The sequence below is a fragment of the Entelurus aequoreus genome, linkage group LG12 (assembly GCF_033978785.1).
Source record: "Entelurus aequoreus isolate RoL-2023_Sb linkage group LG12, RoL_Eaeq_v1.1, whole genome shotgun sequence".
NCBI classification, from domain to species: Eukaryota; Metazoa; Chordata; class Actinopteri; order Syngnathiformes; family Syngnathidae; genus Entelurus; species Entelurus aequoreus.
The window spans coordinates 4,377,416-4,392,415 of NC_084742.1; the positions used below are offsets into that span (position 1 = coordinate 4,377,416).

Genomic DNA, 15,000 nt, shown 5'->3' on the forward strand with positions numbered 1-15,000 from the left:
ATATATTACAACTTATTAGGAGGTGAAGTTAAAACTGAAGCATTAATCATGTAGTCAGCAACATAGAAATGAATATGCTTGTTAGAGAAGACTGCTTATAGCTACAAACCCCGTTTCCATATGAGTTGGGAAATTGTGTTAGATGTAAATATAAACGAAATACAATGATTTGCAAATCCTTTTCAAGCCATATTCAGTTGAATGCACTACAAAGACAAGATATTTGATGTTCAAATTCATAAACTTTATTTTTTTTTCTCCAAATAATAATTAACTTAGAATTTCATGGCTGCAACACGTGCCAAAGTAGTTGGGAAAGGGCATGTTCACCACTGTGTTACATGGCCTTTCCTTTTAACAACACTCAGTAAAGGTTTGGGAAGTGAGGAGACACATTTTTGAAGCTTCTCAGGTGGAATTCTTTCCCATTCTTGCTTGATGTACAGCTTAAGTTGTTCAACAGTCCGGGGGTCTCCCTTGTGCTATTTTAGGCTTCATAATGCGCCACACATTTTCAATGGGAGACAGGTCTGGACTACAGGCAGGCCAGTCTAGTACCCGCACTCTTTTACTATGAAGCCACGTTGATGTAACACATGGCTTGGCATTGTCTTGCTGAAATAAGCAGGGGCGTCCATATGTTGCTCTAAAACCTGTATGTACCTTTCAGCATTAATGGTGCCTTCACAGATGTGTAAGTTACCCATGTCTTGGGCACTAATACACCCCCATACCATCACACATGCTGGCTTTTACACTTTGCGCCTATAACAATCCGGATGATTCTTTTCCTCTTTGGTCCGGAGGACACGACGTCCACAGTTTCCAAAAACAATTTGAAATGTGGACTCGTCAGACCACAGAAGACTTTTCCACTTTGTATCAGTCCATCTTAGATGAGCTCAGGCCCAGCGAAGCCGACGGCGTTTCTGGGTGTTGTTGATAAACGGTTTTCGCCTTGCATAGGAGAGTTTTAACTTGCACTTACAGATGTAGCGACCAACTGTAGTTACTGACAGTGGGTTTCTGAAGTGTTCCTGAGCCCATGTGGTGATATCCTTTACACACTGATGTCGCTTGTTGATGCAGTACAGCCTGAGGGATGGAAGGTCACGGGCTTAGCTGCTTACGTGCAGTGATTTCTCCAGATTCTCTGAACCCTTTGATGATATTATGGAGCGTAGATGGTGAAATCCCTAAATTCCTTGCAATAGCTGCTTGAGAAAGGTTTTTCTTAAACTGTTCAACAATTTGCTCACGCATTTGTTGACAAAGTGGTGACCCTCGCCCCATCCTTGTTTGTGAATGACTGAGCATTTCATGGAATCTACTTTTATACCCAATCATGGCACCCACCTGTTCCCAATGTGCCTGTTCACCTGTGGGATGTTCCAAATAAGTGTTTGATGAGCATTCCTCAACTTTATCAGTATTTATTGCCACCTTTCCCAACTTCTTTGTCACGTGTTGCTGCCATCAAATTCTAAAGTTAATGATTATTTGCAAAAAAAAAAAAGTTTATCAGTTTGAACATCAAATATGTTGTCTTTGTAGCATATTCAACTGAATATGGCTTGAAAATGATTTGCAAATCATTGTATTCCGTTTACATTTACATCTAACACAATTTCCCAACTCATATGGAAACAGGGTTTGTATTAGCTCTCTTGAAATTATGTAATTTTTATATGTATAATGTGCTTTATTGAGCATTAACAGTGCAGTACAACACAGTGCACAGATAAACAAAAGTGGTAACACTTTATAATAAGTACATACGATTAAGTGTTAATATTGCATTTGAAAATACTGATTAAATAATTTATGAAGCATATTTCTGACATGAATGCTCGTGAGGATGCAGTTTATAAACACTTTTATGCTTAATTTATGCTTAATAGTATGTACTTATTATAAAGTGCTACTACAAACAAATATAATGCTCTTTTCAATGTATTTTTGTGAAACCTCCTTTAGCCCACCCATTCAATTAAAATACATAAATAAATAAATAAAAATAAATAATAATAATTTAAATGAATAAAAGGGAAAACAGTCGGCCATATTAAAATTTATAAAATGGATGGATAACAATACAAATAAAATAAATGAATAAATACGGTATATCAAAGTCACAAAGAGGCATATATAGGCATGTACGCTCTTTTTTAGATGCTTTACAACAGGGGTATCTAAACTTTTTCCACTAAGCGCCACACAGCGCCACACACTGAAAAATGAAAGCAAGCGGGGCCATTCCGATATTTTACATTTTCAAAACCACTACAGCTTCCCTCAATTTTGGCCCCGGGGTCCCAAAAGGGACTCAGGTATTAAAGTGTTAAAAATAAGTCATATATACACTACCGTCAAAAGTTTGGGGTCACATTGAAATGTCCTTATTTTTGAAGGAAAAGCACTGTACTTTTCAATGAAGATAACTTTAAACTAGTCTTAACTTGAAAGAAATACACTCTATACATTGCTAATGTGGTAAATGACTATTCTAGCTGCTAATGTCTGGTTTTTGGTGCAATATCTACATAGGTGTATAGAGGCCCATTTCCAGAAACTATCACTCCAGTGTTCTAATGGTACAATGTGTTTGCTCATTGGCTCAGAAGGCTAATTGATGATTAGAAAACCCTTGTGCAATCATGTTCACACATCTGAAAACACTTTAGCTCGTTACAGAAGCTACAAAACTGGGGCCGTACTTATCAAGCTTCTTAGAGTGCCATTTTACACTTGAGTCCTGAGAATTTGCGAAATTTAGTCCTACTCTCAAACTTAAGAATAAAAGCTTTTTATCAACGTTCTTAAGTCTAAGAATCACTCCTACTCTCCACGATATTTAAGAGACCTTCAGAGGTGTCTTAAGTGGTTAGGAGTTGCCAGCAGGGGGTGGCACTGAGGCGAGAGAGACGTGCGCCAACGTTCAGGGAGCGGAACAATGTTTTTTTTTTTTTTTATGACGAGCAGCTGATCAAACGGTATCGTTTAGACAGAGCGGATATTATTTTTGTCACAGATTTAATACTTTTCGATTCCTTGTTGATTTCTGCATGTGTCTGCAGTGGGCTAGTATATATAGAGCCACCCACACCAGTTTCAAATTAGTTGCCTAATTAATGAATTGGAAAGAAAATGTTATGACAGTAGCGTATGTGTGTGGCCGTGAGGTGAGTGACGTCAGTGAGTGTGTGGGCGAGAGAAGAGAGGGAGCGGTAGCATGAGTGCCGGCGGGGACTAGTTTGTTTTGTATTATTTTGTAGTTTATTGTCAAAATATACACTCCCATTGTCCACTTAAATATTTCCAAGATATTTCTTTATTCTTAGACAACGGATTCCCTTCCGTGATTGGTCATTTCTATGGACACAGAAATGACGTCACCTAAAATTGCGTTTACGGCACATAGTAATGTCGTAATTCAGCTCTGAGTGTGACACTCAAGATTCAGTCCTACACTTCGCTGAAAGTGTGAGTAAGACGCTTGATAACTAACTTTTAAGTGCAGCTTTCAGCGAAGAATTTATTTACTCTTAAGTCAACTCTTAGCAGACTTCTTAGGAGTAATTCTAAGAAGCTTGATAAGTACGGCCCCTGACCTTCCTTTGAGCAAATTGAGTTTCTGGAGCATCACATTTGTGGGGTCAATTAAACGCTCAAAATGGCCAGAAAAAGAGAACTTTCATCTGAAACTCGACAGTCTATTCTTGTTCTTCGAAATGAAGGCTATTCCACAAAATTGTTTGGGTGACCCCAAACTTTTGAACGGTAGTATATATATATATATTTTTTTAATATATACTTTCAATACGTACATCTCTATAGTTCAACTTCAGATCTATTCGTTGCCATAAAGTTTTAAATATATATATTTTTTAATGTTTTATGCTCTTTTTTAATGGCAAAAACACAAAATATGCCATATTTTCCCCAAAACATTTTTCAAAATGGAATAATTGATGTGAATAAATTGTAGGTAAATATATAGTAACATAATACATCAGTATATATTACATACTGTATTTATAATATGTAAATATTACAAATATGGTACATTTTATATCGCTACTTTGGTACATTTTTAGTCTACTTAATACCTGCATTATGCTTTCCATCCTTTCTAACTGAGCTACTGTGTGGAACAATTTCCCTTGTGGATCAATAAAGTTTGTCTAAGTCTAAGTCTCATGGATCCAAAAGGCCCGCACACTCATAAAAGTGTTAAAAATAAGTATTAAGTAAAAAAATTTTTTACTTTCAATGCTTAAATCTGTAGATCTACTTTAGATCAAACCATCGATTATAAGTTTTTATTATTTTTTTGAGTAATAACAGTTTTAATGTAAAAAACTGCCTGCATGGCAGCTTTGTGTTATTAGTGTCAATATTGCGACTTTTACTCGTTACATTTCACCTGCTTGCCCTTTAATATTAGCTTATTTTGTAATAGTATTTTTAAAATTTTCCGAGGGCTGTAAAAAAAAATGATAGGCCACACTTTGGACACCCGTGCTTGACGTTATTATCTTTATACTCCTAATTGTGTTAAGTAGTGTTGGCGTCTCACTCTATCTCCATGCTGAGGAGCTCCAGCAGCGCGGTGAAGATGCCCATGTCGTACAGCAGGAAGACGTTGTGTCTGGACCAACGCAGCACATCCGCCTCTGCGTCGCACTCGTCAAACACTCCTGCGCACAAACGCATTGTTCCAGATAGAGGTGCCTAAAGCATGTAGTGATGGAGGTAACGTGTCACACACCCTGAGCGAGGTAGAGGATGGCCCGGGCCACCTTCAGCCTCTTGTCCCTGTCGGTCACCTCCAGGTCATCCAGGAGTCTCATCACGTAGGCGCGCTGCTCGTCCGCGCTCAGGTCAATCCACCTGCGGCCTCGGTCTGCGTGCGGCGGACACGACGATAAGCACACCGGGTTGTTTTTTTCTTCTATTTCAGTCAAGCCATTTACGAAAAGTAAACATGCTGGGCTACTAGGAGCTCACAGCTACACAACAGCTACACACACGTAATAAGTGTCCTAAATTGGACAATACTGCAGTGTAAAACATCATAGTGTCAATATAAACAAGTATTAAATCCTTTTAGTTGCATATTACGTACACACGCGAAGTCTCCAAGACAGAAATATCCAGTAACAAACGTGTCCGCATCATTAAACTTAGTGCGTCATGAGCTTAATGTAATGAATTATTGTGTATATTGTCAACCTAAAGACAGCATAAGTCAATTCCAGATGGTTAATAATAATTAGGTTAGTGTTTGTCATATCAACCATTGTTCTCTGAGTGATGATGTAATGTTTAAATGTAAAAAGGAGGTACAGTATGGGGATAAAGACTGAACACAAAATAAATACACACCATGGCTTCTGAAGTCCTCCTCAAAGTAGTCTCGGTTCAAGGCAAACTCGGGCTCCTCTGTGTAGCTGTAAAGCTCTGCAGATAGAAAGAAAAAGGTACAAATAATAATATTGAATGGTGCATTGTAATATAAACATAGTGTACATGTTTGCCACACAGATGTGGTACACCACATCATTTTATATAATACGCCCGATTATTTAACGTGGTCTGCCACATCATTTAATGTAATACGCCACATCATTTAATGTGGTCCGCCACATCTTTTTATGTATTACGCCAAATAATTTAATATGGTCCGCCACATCTTTTTATGTAATACGCCACATCATTTAATGTGGTCCGCCACATCTTTTTATGTATTACGCCACATAATTTAATGTGGTCCGCCGCATCATTTTATGTAATACGCCACATCATTTAATGTGGTCCGCCACATCATTTAATGTGGTCCGCCACATCATTTAACGTGGTCCGCCACATCATTTAACGTGGTCCGCCACATCATTTAACGTGGTCCGTCACCACATTTTATGTGGTCTGCCACATTATTTGATGTAATACACCACATCTTTAATGTGGTCCGCCACATCATTTAACGTGGTCCGCCACATCCTTTTACGTAATACACCACATCTTTAATGTGGTCCGCCACATCATTTAACGTGGTCCACCACATCCTTTTATGTAATACACCACATCATTTAATGTGGTCCACCACAACCTTTTATGTAATACGCCACATCATTTAACGTGGTCCGCCACCTCATTTTATGTAATACGCCACATCATTGTATGTGGTCCGCCACATCATTTTATGTAATACACCACATCATTTAACGTGGTCCGCCACCTCATTTTATGTAATACGCCACATCATTGTATGTGGTCCGCCACCTCATTTTATGTAATACGCCACATCATTGTATGTGGTCCGCCACATCCTTTTATGTAATACACCACATCATTTAATGTGGTCCACCACAACCTTTTATGTAATACGCCACATCATTTAACGTGGTCCGCCACCTCATTTTATGTAATACGCCACATCATTGTATGTGGTCCGCCACATCCTTTTATGTAATCGTCGTCGGCGGTCACTCGAAACGAGTATGACTGTCCTCCGTAGGGAGGACGCCTGTGCGTGGAATCTTTTAATGTGGGGAGACTGGTGCACGGTCAGCCACCACACAGTCCTTGGCATTGAGCGGGCCAGGGTCCAGTGGCATGGAGACCAAGACGACTGGGGACCCGTCTTTGCTGCAGCCTTCATCCGCCTTCCCAGCCGTTGTGGTGCATTCCGCTGCCGCCATCTTCCGCCTGGTCCACCGTTGAGGCGGTTTTCACTATTCGCCCATAGCTGGGGTTATTTACCCATAGCTGGGACAGGGGTTGACTGGGCACCAGGGCATGTCCACACACCGGTGGGCCTGCATGCCCCGTCTCTGGGGCCCCCTGCTGCTCCGAGATCCCGTACAACTTAGCCTGGAACCGCGAGGTTCCAGTTACCGTGTGTGGCCACGAGGAGGCATGTACGAGTCTTGACAATGGAGAGGCTATGTACCGGCTGAGGAGGCTTATGCACTCGGCTCCTCTTTTCGCCCTCTGAGACAGAGGGCTAGCCGGCGGCACTAGCTGAAAGCAATGAGTATCAGGCAGAAGCAGCATGCAGCATAGCAAGCAAAAGCGGCATGCAGCATGCACTAACTACAGGTACTACTACTCCAAGGCTACTGCACTAGACGCATCACATCGCCCTGTGCGATGTTTTCTGCACACACACACTTTTTTTTTATGTAATACACCACATCATTTAATGTGGTCCACCACAACCTTTTATGTAATACGCCACATCATTTAACGTGGTCCGCCACATCATTTTATGTAATACACCACATCATTTAACGTGGCACGCCACATCATTTTATGTGGTCCGCTACATCAGTGGTCCCCAACTTTTTTGTAGCTGCGGACCGGTCAACACTTGAAAATTTGGGGTGTAATTTTTTTCCTTTTTTTTTTTTTCTCCATAAAGAAATACAATCATGTGTGCTTACGGACTGTATCCCTGCAGACTGTATTGATCTATATTGATATATAATGTATATATTGTGTTTTTTATGTTGATTTAATAAAAATAAAAAAAATAATTTTTATCTTATTTTTTTTATTTCTTGTGCGGCCCGGTACCAATCGGTCCGCGGCCCGGTGGTTGGGGGACCACTGCGCTACATCATTTCATAAGGGCCGCCACATCATTAAATGTGGTCCGCCAAGTCATTTTATCTTTGGTTTTTTTTGGGGTTATCAAGAGAAAATACTAAAATAACTGCCTGTCACCTTGATTTACGATTTATCCATCAATCTGTTAGTAGAAATTGTAATAATCAAAAACAGTTGCCTACGCAAATTGTGTACCGAGGCTATTGTACATTTATATTTATACATTATTTACTGTTACAAGCGGCCCTCTGAGGGCAGACACAATTGCAATGTGGCCCTCCATAAAAACCAGTTTGACACTCCTACAGGACAGAATAAACTTAATTTACCCAGAATGGGGAAATTCTGTGTTTGCGGTGCAGATTTTACACACAGTAACAAAAGTCAAATGTAATAAAAAACAATCAATATTGAATAAAACATATTGCCCACTAAACGATTGCTTAATATTTCTCGTGAAATGTGTACCTGAGAGTTCGGCCATTAGCGTGTCCGTGTCTCCGTATTCAAACTCCAAGTTGGGAGACTCCATGGAGCTCTGCAAGGAACAGGAAGAAAGAACGGAAGCATAAAGCTCACTTTTGGATGACATATTGCCAACACTCATACTCAGCAGGCAACACATACAATGGTCGGTATGCAAATATAAATATGCAAATATGAGGGCGTGCTAACTGAAGTCATAAAAAGTAAGTCAGAGCGTAGGATAGTTGGTTTACCTTTTGGGTGGGACTGTTCCCTAAGGGATTATGCAAGATTAATTACAGCTTCTTGTTAATTAGCAGTTGTCAACCCTAGAATGTGTTTAACGCAATGAAAAAACATTAATTAATAATGCTGCTTAAATAATAATGACTGATTTTTAGCCACGTTTTAATGTTGTTTGTGACATTAGGCAACAATACTAGTACTGAGGTACTATTTGTCTTGTACTAGTCAATAAAACATGTAAAATTAACATAGTTATTAAATAAAGTTCAGGTCATAATTCAAAATGTTATTACTTCTAGTGTACATGACAATAAAAGTAGCTAAAAATAAAATATGAAAAATTGTAATAAAATAATGAATAAAAATAGAATAATAAAAACTGCTGATTAGTTATATATTTAGCAGTAAAAATAGCTACACTTAACTAAAATTATAAAAAAAATGACAAAATAAAATAGTCAATAAATATAGCTCCAATATAAAAAGACAACAAATTAAATACTAAATAATGAATACAATTTAGATAGTAAAAAGTGATGATTAGTTCTATTTTTGTCAATAAAAATGGTAACACATAACTAAAACCATATAAAATTTTAGTAATGAGTTCAAAGGAGTTAAAAAGTATATATAAAAATACTGAATAGTGCAGTAGTAGTTTAAAAAAAATACCAATTAGAATTTAGATCAATAAAATTCTGATTAAATACTTATTAAACATTATTAAACATGTCTAAAATGTATGTTGTATGAGTCAATAGAATTGCTGAGGTATAATTAAAAATAGAAAACATAGTCCTAAAATAATTAACATTCACATAAAGTGCCAATTAGTTGTATTAAGTAAAATAAGTTAAATATCATCAAGACTACGAAAAATTATACATAAATTGTATTCATCTAATTATTATAATGAGTAATAACATTTTAAAATGAGATAATTCAAAATATACTGACTATTATTGCTATATTAATTTAAAAAAAAACCATGTATACTCATTTCAAAATCTGGATTAGAATTCAACTAGTTAATACAAAGATTTACATAAGTATACATTTATAAAATAATGACTATCAATATAATCTATGCACACCAAAAGACTGTTGGATACTATAACATCAGCTACCAACACCATATTTTAGCATTATTGCAATTATATTGTCTGAATTCCTAAGTTGGTGGTTTTCCTGCTGCTATTCGCCCACTCAGGTTAAGCAAATGCACGAAACCCACAACAAAGTGGTGTTTTTTTGTGCACGCTCCAAATATGTTGAGACGATCCGAGCTGTGAGAAGACTTTAAATTGGATGTAGTATTAAAATATGGACATAAATTACGATTGAATATATGATTATAAAAACACACAGGTGGAATAGTTTTTCAAGTTATTTTAACTGGAAGCTGTCTTTGCACATCAGTGTGAAAACATGCAGTCAAAGCAATGCACCCCTGCACTCGCGCTCCAGTAGACAGATTGCTCAACGGCAACATGGCAGCAGAATGGCACATAAATGAACGAGCGTGTCATTGAAGGCAGCTGAAGCCAGACAGTATCAGCATCAACACATGGCTTTGGTGTTAACACACACACACAGAGACACACACACAGAGACACACACACACACACACACACACACACCCACACACACGCCACCTTCCTTGAGCCACATCTCCACAAGGCCGCCAGATGAATGTGCTTCAATTCACTGAAATGTGGCGAGCGAAGGGGGAATGATGTCTTGCCCTCCTGGCCCACGACTTACATTTTTCATGAAGGTATGAACAACAACGGTGCAGAATGGAGCGGTGCGGGTTCTAATATTTGGCCCATATATGTAGCTAAATAAGTCAACACTTTTTTGACAGTCTCAAATCATCTGCAAAGATAGAATGTCTAATATTCAGTAAGACATATTAGATGTACAAGTGTAGCTACAATGGAGCCTCACTGTCTTGTATTGGTTTTATGAGTGATAAAAAAAAAAAAAACTAAATGTAAAGAAACCTGAAATAGCAAATAAAATACAAAAACAATCATTTGAAAATACATATAATAAAATACAAATCTAAATGAACTAAAATAAAATCTAGAAAATTATTTTTTTTCAAATAATTCAGTCATTTAAAATTGACGAAATGAAGAAAGAAAATGTAGATAAGGATAATTAGTTATAATTAGAGATGTCCGATAACATCGGTCTGCCGATATCGGCCGATAAATGCGTTAAAATGTAATATCGGAAATTATCGGTATCGTTTTTTTTATTATCAGTATCGAGTTTTTTTTTTTTTTTTTTTAAATTAAATCCACACAAAAAACACAAGATATACTTACAATTAGTGCACCAAGCCAAAAAAACCTCCCTCCCCCATTTACACTCATTCACACAAAAGGGTTGTTTCTTTCTGTTATTAATATTCTGCTTCCTACATTATATATCAATATATATCAATACAGTCTGCAAGGGATACAGTCCGTAAGCACACATGATTGTGCGTGCTGCTGCTCCACTAATAGTACTAACCTTTAACAGTTAATTTTACAAATTTTCATTCATTACTAGTTTCTATGTAACTGTTTTTATATTGTTTTACTTTCTTTTTTATTCAAGAAAATGTTTTTAATTTATTTATCTTATTTTATTTGATTCATTTTTTTAAAAAGTACCTTATCTTCACCATACCTGGTTGTCCAAATTAGGCATAATAATGTGTTAATTCCACGACTGTATATATCGGTTGATATCGGTATCGGTTGATATCGGTATCGGTAATTAAAGAGTTGGACAATATCGGCATATCGGATATCGGCAAAAAGCCATTATCGGACATCCCTAGTTATAATCTATAGTCCTTGAAATAAAAGAACAAAAACAATACTGCTAATTAAAAGATTGAGTATAAATTCTGTAAAAAAAAGTTTTTAAAAGATATATAAAATATATAAAAACAGTAGTTTTCTACTATTCAATACTGTGCAAAATAATAAAAATAATAAATGTTTAGATCATAAAAACATTAATTAGTTGCATGCCTGTTAAGAATACATTAAAACACACATTTTAAAAATAATAAATCCTCTATTACAACGATAGATTCCACCTGATAAATACATACTATTTAATACAAAATAATTAAAACAATCCAATTTAGGTAAATAAAAATATGTTATATGAGTTTCATGCCTGTCTAAGGATACACAAAAGCACACATTTAGAAGCTACTTAGATAGCAGGTCAAATTTTGAAAATATTTTGAAAATACTGATAAATTAAAATTAAAAAAATCTCAATGAGCTCAAATAAAATCTACAAAATAATTTCAAATGACTGAATTAGTAAACAACTTCAATGAACGAATAAGTAATATAAGTTGTATGTTAGTCTGTAAAAATAGATAAAACAACAATTTTAATGAAAAAAATACAAAACTAGATGAAAGGAGTATAAATAATACAAAGAGCATTGAAATATTAAACAGTAGTTTTCTATTATTTAAAACAAAACAAATACAATAATCCAAGTTAGATCAATAACATATTAGTGTTATGCCTGTTAAGTATACTGTACATAAAAGAACACATTTAAAAAATACTAAATACTGTAAATTATTACTAAATTGGCCCTAGTGTGTGAATGTGAGTGTGAATGTTGTCTGTCTATCTATGTTAGCCCTGTGATGAGGTGGCGACTTGTCCAGGGTGTACCCCGCCTTCCGCCCTTATGCAGCTGAGATAGGCTCCAGCTCCCCCGCGACCCCGAAAGGGACAAGCGGTAGAAAATGGATGGATGGATACTAGGGCTGTGAATCTTTGGGTGTCCCACGATTCGATTCAAAATCGATTCTTGGGGTCACGATTCCATTCGAAATCGATTTTTTTTTTCAATTCAACACGATTCTCGATTCAAAAACGATTTTTTTTCCCGACTCAAAACGATTCTCTATTCATGGAATACATAGATTTCAGCAGGATCTACCCCAGTCTGCTGACATGCAAGCAGAGTAGTAGATTTTTGTAAAAAAAGCCTTTATAATTGTAAAGGACAATGTTTTATAAAGTGATTGCAATAATGTACATTTGTTTTAACTATTAAATGAACCAAAAATATGGCTTATTTTATCTTTGTGAAAATATTGGACACAGTGTGTTGTCAAGCTTATGAGATGCGATGCAAGTGTAAGCCACTGTGACTCTATTGTTCTTTTTTTATAAATGTCTAATGATAATGTCAATGAGGGATTTGTAATCACTGCTATGTTGAAATTGTAACTAATATTGATACTGTTGTTGATAATATTCATTTTTGTTTCACTACTTTTGGTTTGTTCTGTGTGGTGTTTGTGTCTCCTCTCAATTGCTCTGTTTATTGCACTTCTGAGTGTTGCTGGGTCGGGTTTGGTTTTGGAATTGGATTGCATTGTTATGGTATTGCTGTGTATTGTTTTGTTGGATTGATTAATAAAAAAATGTTTAAAAAAAATACAAAAAAAAATAAAATTGATTTTTTAAAAATGAGAATCGATTCTGAATCGCACGTGAGAATCGTGATTCGAATTCGAATCGATTTTTTCCCACACCCCTAATGGATACTGTAATTCCAGAAAAAAAAAAAAAAAAAAAAAATTTACGTCATTAAAATATTTAATATTGGTTTCCTGTCAAGGAATACATACCAGCGCAGACTTAAAACAATACCAAATACTAGAGATGTCCGATAATATCGGCCGATATATGCGTTAAAATGTAATATCGGAAATTATCGGTATCGTTTTTTTTATTATCGGTATCGTTTTTTTTTGGTTTTTTTAAAAAAATTAAATAAACATAAAAAACACAAGATACACTTACAATTACTGCACCAACCCAAAAAACCTCCCTCCCCCATTTACACTCATTCACACAAAAGGGTTGTTTCTTTCTGTTATTAATATTCTGCTTCCTACATTATATATCAATATATATCAATACAGTCTGCAAGGGATACAGTCCGTAAGCACACATGATTGTGCGTGCTGCTGGTCCAATAATAGCACTAACCTTTAACACTTAATTTTACTCATTTTCATTCATTACTAGTTTCTATGTAACTGTTTTTATATTGTTGTACTTTCTTTTTTATTCAAGAAAATGTTTTTAATTTATTTATCTTATTTTATTTTTAAAAGGACCTTATGTTCACCATACCTGGTTGTCCAAATTAGGCATAATAATTAGAGATGTCCGATAATATCGGTCTGCCGATATTATCGGCAGACCGATATTATCGGCCGATAAATGCGTTAAAATGCAATATCGGAAATTCTCGGTATCGGTTTTTTTATTATCAGTATCGGTTTTTTTGGTTTATTTTTATTTTTTTTATTTTTATTAAATCCACATAAAAAACACAAGATACACTTACAATTAGTGCACCAACCCAAAAAACCTCCCTCCCCCATTTACACTCATTCACACAAAAGGGTTGTTTCTTTCTGTTATTAATATTCTGCTTCCTACATTATATATCAATATATATCAATACAGTCTGCAAGGGATACAGTCCGTAAGCACACATAATTGTGCGTGCTGCTGCTCCACTAATAGTACTAACCTTTAACAGTTAATTTTACACATTTTCATTCATTACTAGTTTCTATGTAACTGTTTTTATATTGCTGTACTTTCTTTTTTATTCAAGAAAATGTTTTTAATTTATCTTATTTTACTAATTTTTTTTAAAAAAAGTACCTTATCTTCACCATACTTGGTTGTCCAAATTAGGCATAATAATGTGTTAATTCCACGACTGCATACATCGGTTGATATTGGTATCGGTAATTAAAGAGTTGGACAATATCGGAATATCGGCAAAAAGCCATTATCGGACATCCCTACTAAATACTGTACTACAACTATAGATTCCAAAATACAGATTAGTTTCATTGTAGTTTATATAAAAAACTAAAATAATAAATACAATTTATATAACTTAAAAATACTCAATATTAGTTGTATACAAGTCAACAACTGAAAAGAGTCCTACAATAGAGTGCTTTTAACGTGATTACAATGAGAAGCTTTAGCTTCGAGTTATAAATTGTATTCTTAAATGGGAAAATATTGTTTAGTCAATCACGTGACCCCTGGAATGCTAAAACTGAGGCAAAATGTCCCCAACAGAGGGTATGAAGTATTAAACATGAAATATGAGTATAAGCTGTTATCGTGAATGGTAATGTTGAGTGCTATAAAGCTAATAAGCATCATTAGTGAATGAAGCCCCACACAGCGGACATGAATGCATAAAGTGACAATATCAATATTGGATGAAAGCCAGCTGTGCTCTTGCAGAAAAAGCAGCCACATTTCACCGCCACTGAAGGATTACGAGCGGGTTATTTTTAGGAGCCGGTGGCCAAAATAACATCTCGCTCTGTGTGCCTGCATGCTTTCGAGACAAGACCCTCGTTGGAATGGAAAGCTGCTTTCAAAGCTTCCCAGCAACAACCACACACACACACACACACACTCACACTGTAGTTTCCGACGGACTTAAACGTCTCTCCGATTTACCTCCGACTCCTTCTGCTGGTCCTTGAACACATCTTTCCCTTTCGACCTCAGCCTGTCGCCGTTGTCGTTGAGGTTGTTCAGCAAAGGTACCTCCATGTCGTCCCCCTGCATCTTTAGGCTG

At 36.1% G+C, this 15,000-nt stretch overlaps 1 protein-coding gene across 3 annotated transcripts in view; it reads right to left on the reverse strand.

Moving 5' to 3' along the window:
* strip2 (striatin interacting protein 2) overlaps positions 1-15,000 on the reverse strand; it is a 53,216-nt gene that overhangs the window by 37,946 nt on the left and 270 nt on the right. For all 3 annotated transcript variants that reach the window (XM_062064475.1, XM_062064477.1, XM_062064476.1), the window contains exons 1-5: positions 14,880-15,000; positions 8,083-8,152; positions 5,389-5,463; positions 4,772-4,906; positions 4,580-4,700 (exon numbers count right to left, since the gene is read on the reverse strand). The exon at positions 14,880-15,000 is cut by the window's right edge and continues 270 nt beyond it. In XM_062064475.1, the coding sequence (XP_061920459.1) occupies positions 4,580-4,700; positions 4,772-4,906; positions 5,389-5,463; positions 8,083-8,152; positions 14,880-15,000 (522 nt within the window). The remainder of the gene's footprint in view (positions 1-4,579; positions 4,701-4,771; positions 4,907-5,388; positions 5,464-8,082; positions 8,153-14,879) is intronic.